General features: G+C 34.4%; 2 protein-coding genes across 6 annotated transcripts; both read left to right on the forward strand.

The window, feature by feature from the left end:
- The first annotated feature begins 1,432 nt into the window (after window positions 1-1,432).
- LOC131668184 (lipid storage droplets surface-binding protein 1) lies at window positions 1,433-8,672 on the forward strand. 3 transcript variants are annotated; one of them, XM_058942123.1, is made up of 9 exons: window positions 1,433-1,493; window positions 1,584-1,719; window positions 4,050-4,270; window positions 5,024-5,221; window positions 5,437-5,629; window positions 5,750-5,934; window positions 6,041-6,298; window positions 7,777-7,875; window positions 7,976-8,672. In XM_058942123.1, exons 3-9 carry the CDS (start codon window positions 4,142-4,144, stop codon window positions 8,108-8,110), a joined length of 1,197 nt encoding a protein of 398 aa, XP_058798106.1. In that variant the 5' UTR covers window positions 1,433-1,493; window positions 1,584-1,719; window positions 4,050-4,141; the 3' UTR covers window positions 8,111-8,672. The 3 variants fall into 3 exon arrangements, with proteins under 3 accessions (XP_058798106.1, XP_058798104.1, XP_058798105.1); XM_058942121.1 differs by lacking the exons at window positions 7,777-7,875; window positions 7,976-8,672 and having other exon boundaries at window positions 6,041-7,691; XM_058942122.1 differs by lacking the exons at window positions 7,777-7,875; window positions 7,976-8,672 and having other exon boundaries at window positions 5,753-5,934; window positions 6,041-7,691.
- Window positions 8,673-10,083: 1,411 nt separating this feature from the next.
- Window positions 10,084-12,668, forward strand: LOC131668186 (lipid storage droplets surface-binding protein 2-like). Of its 3 annotated transcripts, none has more exons than XM_058942125.1 (4): window positions 10,084-10,241; window positions 11,236-11,554; window positions 11,687-11,933; window positions 12,138-12,668. In XM_058942125.1, the coding sequence occupies exons 2-4, from the start codon at window positions 11,255-11,257 to the stop codon at window positions 12,398-12,400; spliced, it is 810 nt and encodes a 269-aa protein (XP_058798108.1). In that variant the 5' UTR covers window positions 10,084-10,241; window positions 11,236-11,254; the 3' UTR covers window positions 12,401-12,668. The 3 variants fall into 3 exon arrangements, with proteins under 3 accessions (XP_058798108.1, XP_058798110.1, XP_058798109.1); XM_058942127.1 differs by having other exon boundaries at window positions 10,204-10,241; window positions 11,190-11,554; XM_058942126.1 differs by lacking the exon at window positions 10,084-10,241 and adding an exon at window positions 11,002-11,141.
- The last annotated feature ends 275 nt before the right edge of the window (window positions 12,669-12,943 follow it).

Raw genomic sequence — 12,943 nt, forward strand, 5'->3', positions numbered from 1 at the left:
CTTTTTTAACTTGATTGCATTTTTTTAAACCTAGTGGTTTCAGGATATTCAGAAATAAAATGGTCACCTTTTATAATTACTGTACATTATATTTTAAGGAAACGTATAATTAATAAACAGATGTGCCATTAATTTTTTAAATAAGTCTTTTAGTTTGATAAAAAAAAACGATTAGTAGTATTAGAACTATGAAGTAAACAATAGATGTTATGAGTACAAATAAATTAATGTATCACAACGTAAAGTAATCGCATTAAAGTACAAAGAAAAACGAGCGTTGAATTTTTATGAATTCCAAATGGATGAAACTGTAATCGGGCACTAAATAAAGAACTACTAATCAGTATTTTGAGAGAGAGTAGGCAAGTGTGCATGCATATCGGAAGTCTTACGGGCAATAAAATTATCTCTGTCGACGGGAGATCAACAAGTGTGGAAACCGTTCGCAGATAGCTTTAAGTTCTTTCTACTTGACTGCGCCACACGTGGAGTTGATCCTTCAACTGGAAACTTGTTGGCGATGCTCCAATGCTTTAGTGTACTTGAGGATAATACGTTTCGTCGCTATGGCCAATTTTTCCAATGCATTTGCTCGGTGTAGCAAATAATTGCTTCACTTTAAGATGTATTAACACTTGAATAGATTATTATTCATTCATTTAATTATTAATACAGTATAAAACGTCTGTAATTGAAAATTGTTTACCGTACGGTGACAGATAATTTCTCGGCTACACATATCTCGCGCGCAAGATGTAGCACGGGATTAATTACATTACGAGCATGTGACAATTAACTGTTGTCAAGCTACTATATTGATAGACAGAAAAATAATGTCAATTATTGATACATTTTCAAAAGTTAACTCGAGGTCAAACTGTTTAATTAGATCAGCAGGAAAGTTTATGAATATAATTACGGTTGATATGTTTAATATTGGTTTCTGAAATGATATGCTGGGCAATACATAGACATAAATATAATTCAAAAAGATATTTTTAGTAATTAATACTGATATATTCGGTATTAAGAATATTATTATATATATTCGGTATTAAGAATAAATTAATAAGGAAAAGAAAATATTGCTGAATGTTGTATAAGCATATTTATACAGGAACTTGATATTTAAAAGTGAAAGGAAATTTCAAAACGTATTTTGTTCACGTTACATTACAATTTGCATTCTCAGTTGAACCTCGTAAATCAGGTTTTGAACGTTATAAAAATGAGATTACGTATAAATAACTCTGTCAGCGTCCAAGCCAACCGATAAAAAAATTAAAAGAGACCTCCTGAAATACAGCGAGCTCGTCGCCACAATTACGTGAGTATACAGAGGCAACGCACGTATAAGAAAAGTGCAAAGTCGTGAAAAAGGTGGGAGATCCGTTCGTGCAGGCGCGTCAATGTGTCGAATGTGAGTTGCATGCCGGCAGCAGAAGGTCCGGCGACGCGAATCGAGACGAGTCGAGAAAAAGAAATTAAGAAAAGTGAGTGTACCAACTGAAAGAGAGAGAGAGAGAGTGAGAGAGAGAAAGAGAGAGAGAGAGAGTACAACGAATAATCACGACGTGTCATAGGTCAAGCAGATGAGATACTCAGCCGTCGTGGTCGCTAAGCGTAGTCGACAACGTGTTTTTCAGTGGCAAGCCTGCACGCTCTTGCGTAACCACGATTGGACTCTGCTCCTCCTGGACGCATTCACTTCTTCAACGGGTAATGTACTTTCCGATTGTTGTGAGTGATTTCAGTTCTTTTCATTCATTTGCTTATCAGACTTGCTGTTATTTTATTCAATTTTATTATTTTCAATTTGCGAATTGTTGGTACCGCGAGTGAACAAAAAGATAATGTCTATTTAGACACGATATAATACTGGTAGAGAATGATAAGAGCGAATTCATATTAAGGTGGACGCCGTTTGTGATAGGATGAGCAAAAATGATCCATAACATTCTATTAGCGTTATCTTAATATGCGTAAACTTATCATTATTAACCTAAAGACACCGCTAAAATAATAAATGTTTCTAATTTTCATTAAAACAATATATATTTTAAAACAATACAACTACGCTATTAGATGTATTAATATCGATGATTTTATCTTCATACAAATACAGTGATTGTACAAATTCTATAATTGTCTAGAGTTGAATGATTATTCTCTTGTTAAATACAATTTGCCGTAAAACATTAAACAACCGATCGTCAATTAACAAAGAAAAGTGCAAAAAACAATTACCATCTCCTACGTATTATTGCAAATATTTTTGATTTTCCATATTCTAAATTGTCAGTAATCGCTTTCTTTTTCTCCTGCAATCTTAATCGATTGCTTAATCAAGTGTGATAAAAACGAAAAGAGCGAAAGTAAAATTATTGTCGTGATTGTGTACCGTGGAATTTTTGTTGTTGTTGATCATCTAGTTGTTTAATTAATGTACCCTATCATGGTGTTACCCCATTAGCGCAAAAAAGAACGGGTATTGTTATCAATTTCCGTTTAGAATTATCGTCTCTTCTTTCTTTGTTTTTTCGATCTTTATTGAGAGACAAGAACACATTCACTGCTAATGAGACGCGATAAGCAATTGATTGTGTGGAATTTGTCGAAATCTGCCGAGCGGCTGCGAATTTTAACATTTGAATGAGCAACCTTATCGATATTAGATAATGCATCGAAGAACTTTGCACCTTAGTTGAGGTATCTAAGTGATTAGTCTTATCGCAGTGTCCATGGATTAAGCTGCTTTTTTTTTGGCATTCATTATCTTTGTCATCGTCGTCGTATTCATGTTAATAATTATCATAAATAGTCTCATCAATAACAACCTGATTAACGTTGTATGTGGAACAATTACATGCTCAAATTCAATTTATCAAACAACAAATGAAACTTAATCGTAAGTATGTGTCACAACGCCAAAAAAAAACATATTCGGATGTATATGCATATGCACATATAGCCTCGACACGAACCACCATTGGACGAGCGATATCCTGCTGCATGACATTATAACCTTTCTTATCATCACTCCCCCCAACACACAGACTCACTAACTTTTCTCTTGATGTACATCTTGTGGATGGACGCACAGAATGCAAATATATGTCTACTGACTGCAAACACGTGTTGCCGCACGCATTTTATGCTTCCGTCTATTGCTGTCGTATACTTTTTTTTATATTGTCTGGGCAATCGAATTATCCTCAAATGCCTCTGATGCAATCATTGATATCATTTTGATATTATGACTTTTATCAGACATTTAAAACGCAGAATGTCTACACTTTTATATAATCGCTAAGTTGATATGCGACTAATCAAAAAAATTTATATGTTTTTCTGTGTAAGCTAATTGCTTGATCTTGACGTTATATACAATCAAGTTCTATGAAGTAATGCATTATAGTAGTACATAGTTTTCAACAACAGGTATTTAAACATGACAGATAGCTTATTAATAAAATAAATTTTCAAAACATTTTAACATTATCAAACGCTGATTCCTTCAAATTTAGATACTGGTATCGTCATTATTCTGTGCAGCAAATGTTCAAAATACACTTGCAGATTGTTACTCCAAGAGAACGCAATAAATTATGTATGCAAAAATCGTCTAAATCATTTATTGAATGTTTTTTCACGTGAATGAAATAAATTTATTAAAATTATTTGTAAGATGAAAGTATATATGTAAAATCCATAAAATTCATTATAAGTTTATCATGAACTTCTGAGTAATATGAATTTTCGTTAGACTTTTAGTCATCGGTTTTTCACAATTTGAACAAGAATGTCGAAAGAAAACTAAAAAAGGTCATCTAAAATTATTCACAGTTTTGTCATTCCCATCTTAAATCTCATCATCTTAGTTCTATTTCAGTGTTAAAGTCACAAAAAGCAAAGTTTGCTATACGCTGGTTTCGTCGTCTGTGCGTTTCTCTGTGTCTCCCTCTTTTCCATTAGTGCGAGCAGCGCTCGCTATCAAATAAACGGAATCACGGAGCGTATGTGCGTATATATCTGTCTGTCTTTTTCAGTGCATCGGGTGCAACGGAAGCGCGAGGCATAAAGAGTGCAGCGAGCTGGCCACGGAGAAAGACGAGGAAGACTCGGATCTAGTGGTGCTGGCATGGCCCGGCCTAACATCATCAAAAGACGGCACACCGAGCTGCAGCTCGAGTCTGTCGCCAGGATCTCAAATCTACCGATTGTCGAAAGTGGTATCAACATCGCCGGCAATGTTTATCGTAGGATCAAGGTACAGTTTACTTTTTTCTTAATTTTTCCTAATAATTATTTATGAATGTAATTATATATTATTATCGATGATGTGAGCAAACTGTGTATCTCTCTCTCTCTCTCTCTCTCTCTCTCTCTCTCTCTCTCTCTCTCTCTCTCTCTCTCGTTATCGGTTGTAATGAGCAGTAAAGTGGCAGTTTGAGTGAATTTCCCGATAATATGGTCGAGAAAGCGAACGAAAACAATAAATATAATCAAAATAATACCGTTATCGTCACATGTGGCTTGAATAATGCAACGTTTGCTGTACGTATACTGCTACGAGTAACTTACTACTCCATATTTTGCCATTGACTTGTAAAAAACACAAAGTTAATGCACAAGTGATTGTATAATTTGATACTTTTCAATTGAGAGTTTATAATAAAGCTCAAAAATATTCACTCAATGATAAGTTCAAACAGTATAAGATACGAGAGAGTAATGAAGAAGAATTCATTCCATTTGATGAACCGAATAAAATTGAATAATCCAAATATGGTGTAAATATACTGGCTATATATATGTGTGTGTGTGTATGTATGTATGTATGTATGTATGTATGTATGTATGTATGTATGTATGTATGTATGTATCATTTAGAGCTTTATTTGTTTAATCATAAAGCAAATATACTGAATTCCAAGAAATAAATGTATGGAGTTCCGGAGATAACAGAAAAAATAAATACAATAATAATTCTTTTTTTTTTATTGTTTTATTTGTCCAACAGCGTTCAAATTCTTTAATAGATTGGGGTCTTGACACGGCCGAGACCTCTTTAGCATCAGCAATGGCAACAGCAACAGCAACAGCGTTGCCAGCAATGATCGTACTCAATGGGCCAATAATGACAATTGACCATCTATTGTGCAAAGGTATTGATATGGTGGAGCAACGTGTTCCAGCAATACATCTTCCTCCACATCTTGTAAGTAACATAAAATTTCCTATTATATTGTAACTAGGCTTCTATTACAACGCTTTACTTGCAGAATTTTACAGTTTAACTAAAATAACTAATTAAACCTTAAAATATCTTGTTATAATATGCAAAGAAAATGATGAAATATGTTAAGCCAAATGAAAAAAAAAAATGTTTAAATAAAAATATTTGAAAAGATAGAGAAATAAATATTTCTGCAGATGTACTGGAACACACGAGAATACGTAAACAATAAATTTGTGAAGCCTGTCTTGATAAGGGCAGACAGCGTAAAGTTGATCGGTAGCCAAGCAGCCAACGCAGCCGTCGATAGGTTGAATGGTGCCATTGACGTTGCTGACCAATATGTTGATCGCTATCTACCAGCCGATCCTGCAGATAAAAGTGCAGAAGGTAAGCTTTTGTATTTATGTACCAGTATCAGAATGTTACTTTCTATCATATTGAAAAAAATTAATAGAATACTTCCATGTGTGTATCTTTTTAAATGTTTGCATGTTACAACTGTCGCAGTAGATTGCACAGACTCCGCCAAACCTGAGGAGACGGGCAACAAAGCTGTTCGTACAATCGAACATGGCGCCAGATTTTCACGAAAGTTACAGCGAAGGCTAACTCGTCGCACATTAGCTGAAGCTCGAGCACTCAAAGAACAGGGAACAGAATGCATTCACGTATTATTATACGTTGTTGAACTGGTGAGTCACCAATGTTAACTTTATATTCTCAAATTGCATATATTGATAGAAGACAATTAAACGGCGCGAGTGTTGAATTGATTGCAATTGAAAAAAATTTTTTCAGATCGCAACCGATCCAAAATTAGCGTGGCAAAAGGCCAAAGAACTGTGGACATCGCTGAGCCTTCCCGAACCAGAGAATCAAGCCCGACCGACGAATCTGGAGCAGTTGTTGGTTCTATTTACGCGAGAGACAGCACGTCGCATTGTTCATTTGGTGAATGGTACGGCAAACTTGGCATCCCGAGCACCGCGTCGTCTGGGCCGCACCCTCATTAGGATCTACCATCAACTAATCACCATCTCGGAGCAGGCCCTCAAGGTTACCAGTCGCTCGATTTACCGAATCCTTGTAGATGTATTATCAGCCACGAGCTCGTACCGTCAACACTTGATTGCTATCTCGGACAGTCGTCAGTCGTGCGATCGTCCGAGGCGCAAGCTTCATTTTCAAACTAACGGGGTCTGCGCTACTGGTAACAAGTGTAACGTCGGTGCCGGTATCGATGGTAATGGCTTCACTGGCAATTATCTCTCGTTGATTGCTAAAATCAATATTGTCTCGTTGCCGCGAATCCATACCAAATCATCATTGTCTTCATTTATCGAGGAGTTGAGCCCTGAGGATGATGATGAGGATGCTAATGCAATTGAAGTCAAGGACAATGATACAAATGAAGCAAATGAGGCTAATGCTGGCTCCAAATTTTTTTTGAACGCCAAAAATAATGGCGCAATGATCCCATCAGTTTTTAAAAAACCTGTTAGGAAAATACCAGTTAAAACCTCTATCGCTTACAATGGAGAATCAATATTGCCAGTGAAGGTCAATAGCAACGTGGATAAAAGAATGCCTCTTTTCACTAAAATTAAACCTTTGCCAATAATTCGGCAGCAACAATAATTTCCCTGGTAAAATTATTCATGATTATTCTCATTGTCGACATTTACTTAGAACATTGATTTGATTTGGTGAAAAGCAATCTTTATCATATACACCGTTGATTGTAATATTAGTATTACTCGAGGGGAATTAAACACTCAGATCACCAAGATCTCGTAAGTAAGCTTTAATATTTTATTTACATTGAATAATATACGTAAATTTTAACGGTAAATGAAGAAGACGTTGGGTTTTCTGGGTGTGCTACAATTAAGACTATCAAAAGTCGTATGAATGTCGCTGTGCCGTCGATATTGGAACCAGCTGTTTCTGATATTGCAATCAAAATTTGAATTATAATGAAGTCATACATTGTGTGATACAATCATTTTTATTTTTTACAAAATATGATAACATGCTATGTAGATGATTTTATATTCAAAGATAGAGATCCGTAGAATCTATGATCTTAAAGTTGCTCCATATTTTGGAACGATACAATGCCGAAGAAACATATAAATTTTTTCTGCATCAATGAATATAACCTTATACATGTAATCAGTAAAATTTTGAAACATAACCAGGTATAACTGTGATTGTAGAAAAATTGTTTATTAAGAGATCTAAAGTTTTGAAGTTTTTCTTATCATTTCAAGTGATAATTGCATATCAGTTTATCGTCAAACTCAATTTTTATAGTATTGTTCATCAAATACATATCGTCATATAACGTATATATAAATTATACTTAAAGTTTTGGTTATTAACTGTTTTTATGTACTTTTTATGTGACTGCTTAATAAACAATTTTCATACAAATCAGACGTTTTGTCATTTCCAACTTTTACAACATTTTAAAAATATTATATGGTCAGCATTGTTTCAAATTTCTTTTGATTTGATATTCAATATTACAGATGGTATTGAATGCAGGAAAACGCGATATCTCAAGTGCGCAAATGAATGGTTTGCGAATTGCTATTGGCAGACTCAATTCTTCGACAAATCAATATTTAGTAAGTTATCGCTTATTATAATATATACAGGCGAATCTAAAGTTACTCCCGAAAAGTTTACAAATATAATATGTTAATTCATTTCTGCATTAATTTGTAGGAGGCGTTAGCGGCCTATTTAGCTGGTCGTCCAAAATCTAAGAAAGGAGTAAAAGCATCCATACGTCAAGTGAATCACAACAATCACACAAAAAAGGCAAACACGATAAACCCTCCTGTTAACGGGATTGAATAACATGTAATAAGTATTTTTCCAATAGCCAGACTTGAATGAACAATCACAATTAGTTTCGGACGGAATGTCAACCAAAGAAGTTGTCATTGGTCGAGGCGAATTCAACAAAAAACTAATTATCGAGACATAAGTCAAATATATATGCTAAAGTTTCAATTGATATTATTGTGTCATCATCAGAAAGACAATTGATATATGCGTGGCATTCTTGCAGATGATTGATTTGCAGAGGGGAATCCGCATTGTGCAACAAAAGTTAATTTAACGTTGTGTCCGTAAATAATTATTTTGCAAGAAGTGAATCAATTATGTTACTTTATGAAATTGTCTCAAGGCTGATCAAAATATTGGACTTTGATAATAAAAATCAATGATAAGATTGAAATACCTCTTTAATTAGTGTAATATGATAAAACAAAGTGAATCATGTGACAAATATTCAAAATTTTTTTGACTAAGTTTGAAGGAAAAGTGATATTTTGCTATTTCTACTATATACACTATATGTTTTTTACATGTATCTTTGGAATTTTTATTGTTATCAAAGTTTAAATTAACTTAATAAAATAGTTTATAATAAATTGATAATGTATTGTTAATTATAGTTTATAAGAACCCTTTTCCCAATGGAAATTGAAGATTACTTTGGATAGTGCAGACTGCTTTAAAGTTATTTGAAAACATTTTTTAAGATAGGTGATGATTTTCTGATAAGTAAGTAGTTAACAAAAATTACGAATAGTTATTGCAAGTGAATAAAACGTCCCTGTCTAAAAATAAACAAGTTCAAAGTTAAAACTTACCCTAGACTGTCAATAGGTAATAGTATTAGTGAGAACTACATAGTTCGTGAGGCGCCTCGCCTATGACAACAGTTCAACAAGTTTATCGGACACAGACGAGGTGGCTTATCATTAAAATGAGAATGAGACAGACGGAGAATGAGAAATGAATCACTATAATTGCCGAGTGATTCTATTTTTTCCAGACGACCAGATTCTGATAATGCGTTATATATTTTATACTAGATTTGTATATATACGTAATCTATGGCATGTGAGCTTCATGCTTGGTATACGTGATAAGTGCATTGTGATCTCCACGAGTTGAGGAAAGAAAAAGGGAAATAAGAGAACGCGCACGTGTTCGTGCTGCAAGTGGAATTGTTATTTCGTCTTTTCCTTCGGTTCTTTCTTATTTTGTCTGGATTTGTGCTGCGACAAATTGATGTCGCCAGTGAATGACTTTACATGTCATGTATCTCTATACTGTGTTGCGAAAACAGCAAGATAATAGATATTATCTTTGCAGGCATAATTCTTAATAAACTTCACTTCGAAAAATTTTTCTTTTCCTTTAGCCATATTAATAAATTAAACTGGGAGATAAATGGAATCTACTTATAATTATATAGATACCGGTCAATATGTGGGTTTAGGATGATCTATGATTTTTATATGATTTACATATAGAAATAATTACTTTGGAACAGAATGTATAATAGGCGAATTTCGATATTATTTGTAATACTATTAAAAGTGAAGTATTTGAAAAAAAATATCTAATGATATACATAATGAAAATCCGACAGAGGTCGTGTGGAAAAAATTAACATAGATGCAAATAAACATGTGATCGCCATTAAAATTTGTTCGATAAATCAATAACGTATATTTGATAATGTAATAAAAATATCAAGTCAATGAACGATCAGTATTACACTTCTAACTATAATATCTCCTTTGTAAAACTGGAAAGTCAGCGGTTAACCACGTGTTTTTTCTTTTGTCAGCATATCATCTCAACTGTAATACTATCTGGCAAATAATTGAATACAATTCGAATCAAACGAGAAAGCTTCCCCTACATTGATTCGCGGAAAATTAATAAAGTAGTCACTTATCAGTGCAACTGTCGGAAAGTGTCGCTGCCGAATGAGTGTCAAGCGCCGTGTGGACTTTGAACCAACGAGTGTCGCCTTTGTCACTCTCTCCTTCTCCCACCGTTCGTTGACCGAAACAAGCAAAACGTTCGCTTATAAGTGTTTACTCAGGCTGATCAGTTAGTGTGGTTCATGCGCCAAGCGAAGAAGAAGAGAAATCGGAGCGACAATTTTTGCAGTTCTTTTTCTGTGAGTATTATGACCTTTTATTTAAAGAAATCCTTTGAATACGATAAGGTTGATTTCTAGTGCGTCATTTTATAGAACAGGATAGGAGGGTGGGAGGAAAAACTTATTGTTAAATTAGCAGCCGGCGCTCCTTGTTGTGATAAATTTTGAGAATATTTTGATTTGTTATTTGACTAAAAGAGTTTCATTTTTGGACGATAACCGTGTTTTACGAAAGCCTTCGACGAATTTGTTGATTTTGTCAATTGATGGAATATTTTAAGCAGATAATCAACGTTTTATCGATCAATGTTGACCTAGATGGTGAGATAAACACTGAAATATTGGTGCAATAAACATTCGCGATTACACTATATTGAATGTACTTAAATGTAAATCAGTGTCTGAAATCTTATTTACTCAAAAATACAACTTATCGATGAACTTTTGATGCTGTAACGTAGTAAATAATAACGATTAATCAACTTTGACTTACAATCATTAAATGTTCGTAAGGTCATGCGATATTATCGTATGATAACGCGTCAAAATTTATTCTTCATAAAGTTATAATATCTGTAAAAGGTTAAGCCGAAATAGCTCTATCGTATTTTCAGACGCTACTTTCTCAGCAGTATTTCTCCAACGACGTCTAAAAATGAATAAAAAATCTCTAGTTTACATTGTATATTCAGTCGAATCTGTTTTTGTACCGCATAAAAGTTATAGGTTGATTGTTACAGCCGAGAATTTGTCTATGTATATTAATAGCTTCACCCGCGAGTTACTGAACTTATGTGTGCATGTATATCTGTAGTCTCGCGATTCCTAAACCTGGAAAAATAGAATGTCGTTACAAAGTGAAAATATTCGATAGACAGCGCGATGCGCGTGTTTACTCACAATAAGAGAATTTACGGGGTAAGAAGACAAGCGTCATTGATAAATATATCACGTCGTTATCATCAGAAAATCAACATACACAAGCTCAATTGCTGACCATCGTTTTCCATAGCCAAAGTCAAGCCGCGATAATGACAACAGTATCAATCCAACTACCGCAAATGGAAGTATTTCATCGAATACTCGAGTTACCTGTAATTGAGTTAGCTTACAATAAGTCTACCTCGACGTATACCCGTTTCAAGGACTCCAATCAGTTGGTCCATTGGGCTCTTAGCACTGCTGAATCTTCTCTTAGCTCGGCTTCGAGCAAAGCTGCACCTTACGCCAAGAAGCTCGAGACTCCCATCCACTTTGTCGATAATACTCTCTGTCGTGGATTGGAAAAGTTTGAGGAGAAGATACCCATTGTCAAGGAGAAGCCTGAAATGGTGAACTTAACACATGATATATTTATCAGCCATTGATAGATGTTTCATCATACGTGTTTTTGTTGTCTGCAAATTACATTTTTTCCTAACTACAATTTAACTAATGCTAATTTCGAATAATGAACTTTATAGATCTTGGAAAAGTCGTATATCTTCACTATGGAAAAGTTAGAAACAGCTTTGACGACGATTTCTCTCGCACATGATTTTCTGATTACTCGTGCTACTAACATTAAGGACATCAGCTGGAACAAAATAAATCAAATTCTCAGTACGCATTATGGTACTGCTGCAGTAACCAGTCTTGACAACACTGTCTGCCTTGTCGAGATGCTGATCGATAAGTACTTCCCAGCCATCGGCGAGGAGAATTTTCCAGGTTCGTCAAATGATAATAAAAAACTTCCATCTTAATGTAAATTTCTATTTTAAAAATTATTGAATTAAGTAAAAAGAATTAAGTACAGTAAACTACCAACCTATATTTCACCTATTCAACATTTTATATTTGCTTATATACCTTGTAGCAATTAGAAAAAGTGAAAGTCCATATGAATACTAATAATAACTTAACCATTTTCAGAATTAGTGCCAATGGAAAGGGATAAACTCCTATTTACCCTACAAACAGTTGGTCGTTTGTCAAACAAAGCGACTAAACGTATTTTCACCAACGTTGTTCATCACCTACGTATCCTGCAAAAAGATCACCTTAGTCAGTATTTGAATAACTTGGTGGAGTTTCTTCAGATGGCGAATTTCATCAACGCCAACTATAATTGTAAGCCATCCAGTGAGATGTCGAGTTCCGTATCAAGTACAACGGTCCACCACCACAAACAATAATCGACAAAATCAAATTTTTCATCATCATACTGTACTTCATTATCATCAACGTCGTCGTCGTCCTCATCATCATCCTACGCAGTCACGAAGACCAGTTTCTTCGGTTTATTATTTTCTCATCGTGTACGTCCTCGACATTGCATTTGTACTTTTTGTGGTCGTGCATTTTGTGTTGCTCTTGTTGGCTGGTGAGCAAAGACGTACTAGCACTTATTTCAAGTCCAGACACGAACCACGATTCGCTGGTGATTTCGCTCTCGTTGAAACGCTCAGTAATCGAAAAAGAGATTTTTGATAGTATTTTATTCTATGTATATTTTTTGTGATAGTTCAACTCTTTTTCACGAGTTATTTCTACTATTGTTCTTTATTTGTTGTGAGTCTAGGCGATAATGTGTAAAGTAGTATCTTTACTAAAAAATAATACAAATATATTAATCTGTTATATGTTTTAAGTGTCGAGTGTTGTTATGTTGATCATAAAAATGTTTTTTATAAATGTAATTTTCTCTGTAAGTTTGAATGTTTTTGGCCTGTTTATGA

This window comes from Phymastichus coffea, unplaced genomic scaffold (assembly GCF_024137745.1).
Source record: "Phymastichus coffea isolate CEN01 unplaced genomic scaffold, Cenicafe_Pcof_1.1 PCOF00075, whole genome shotgun sequence".
NCBI lineage: Eukaryota > Metazoa > Arthropoda > Insecta > Hymenoptera > Eulophidae > Phymastichus > Phymastichus coffea.

Excerpts from the sequence above, each read along its gene's own strand:
- LOC131668184 (XM_058942121.1), top strand. The coding sequence starts at position 4,142 with ATGGCCCGGCCTAACATCATCAAAAGACGGCACACCGAGCTGCAGCTC. Across the intron at positions 4,271-5,023 it reads ATGTTTATCGTAGGATCAAG|CGTTCAAATTCTTTAATAGA; the intron begins GTACAGTTTACT and ends TTTGTCCAACAG. Across the intron at positions 5,935-6,040 it reads TATTATACGTTGTTGAACTG|ATCGCAACCGATCCAAAATT; the intron begins GTGAGTCACCAA and ends AAATTTTTTCAG.
- LOC131668186 (XM_058942125.1), top strand. The coding sequence starts at position 11,255 with ATGACAACAGTATCAATCCAACTACCGCAAATGGAAGTATTTCATCGA. Across the intron at positions 11,555-11,686 it reads TCAAGGAGAAGCCTGAAATG|ATCTTGGAAAAGTCGTATAT; the intron begins GTGAACTTAACA and ends TGAACTTTATAG. Across the intron at positions 11,934-12,137 it reads CGGCGAGGAGAATTTTCCAG|AATTAGTGCCAATGGAAAGG; the intron begins GTTCGTCAAATG and ends AACCATTTTCAG.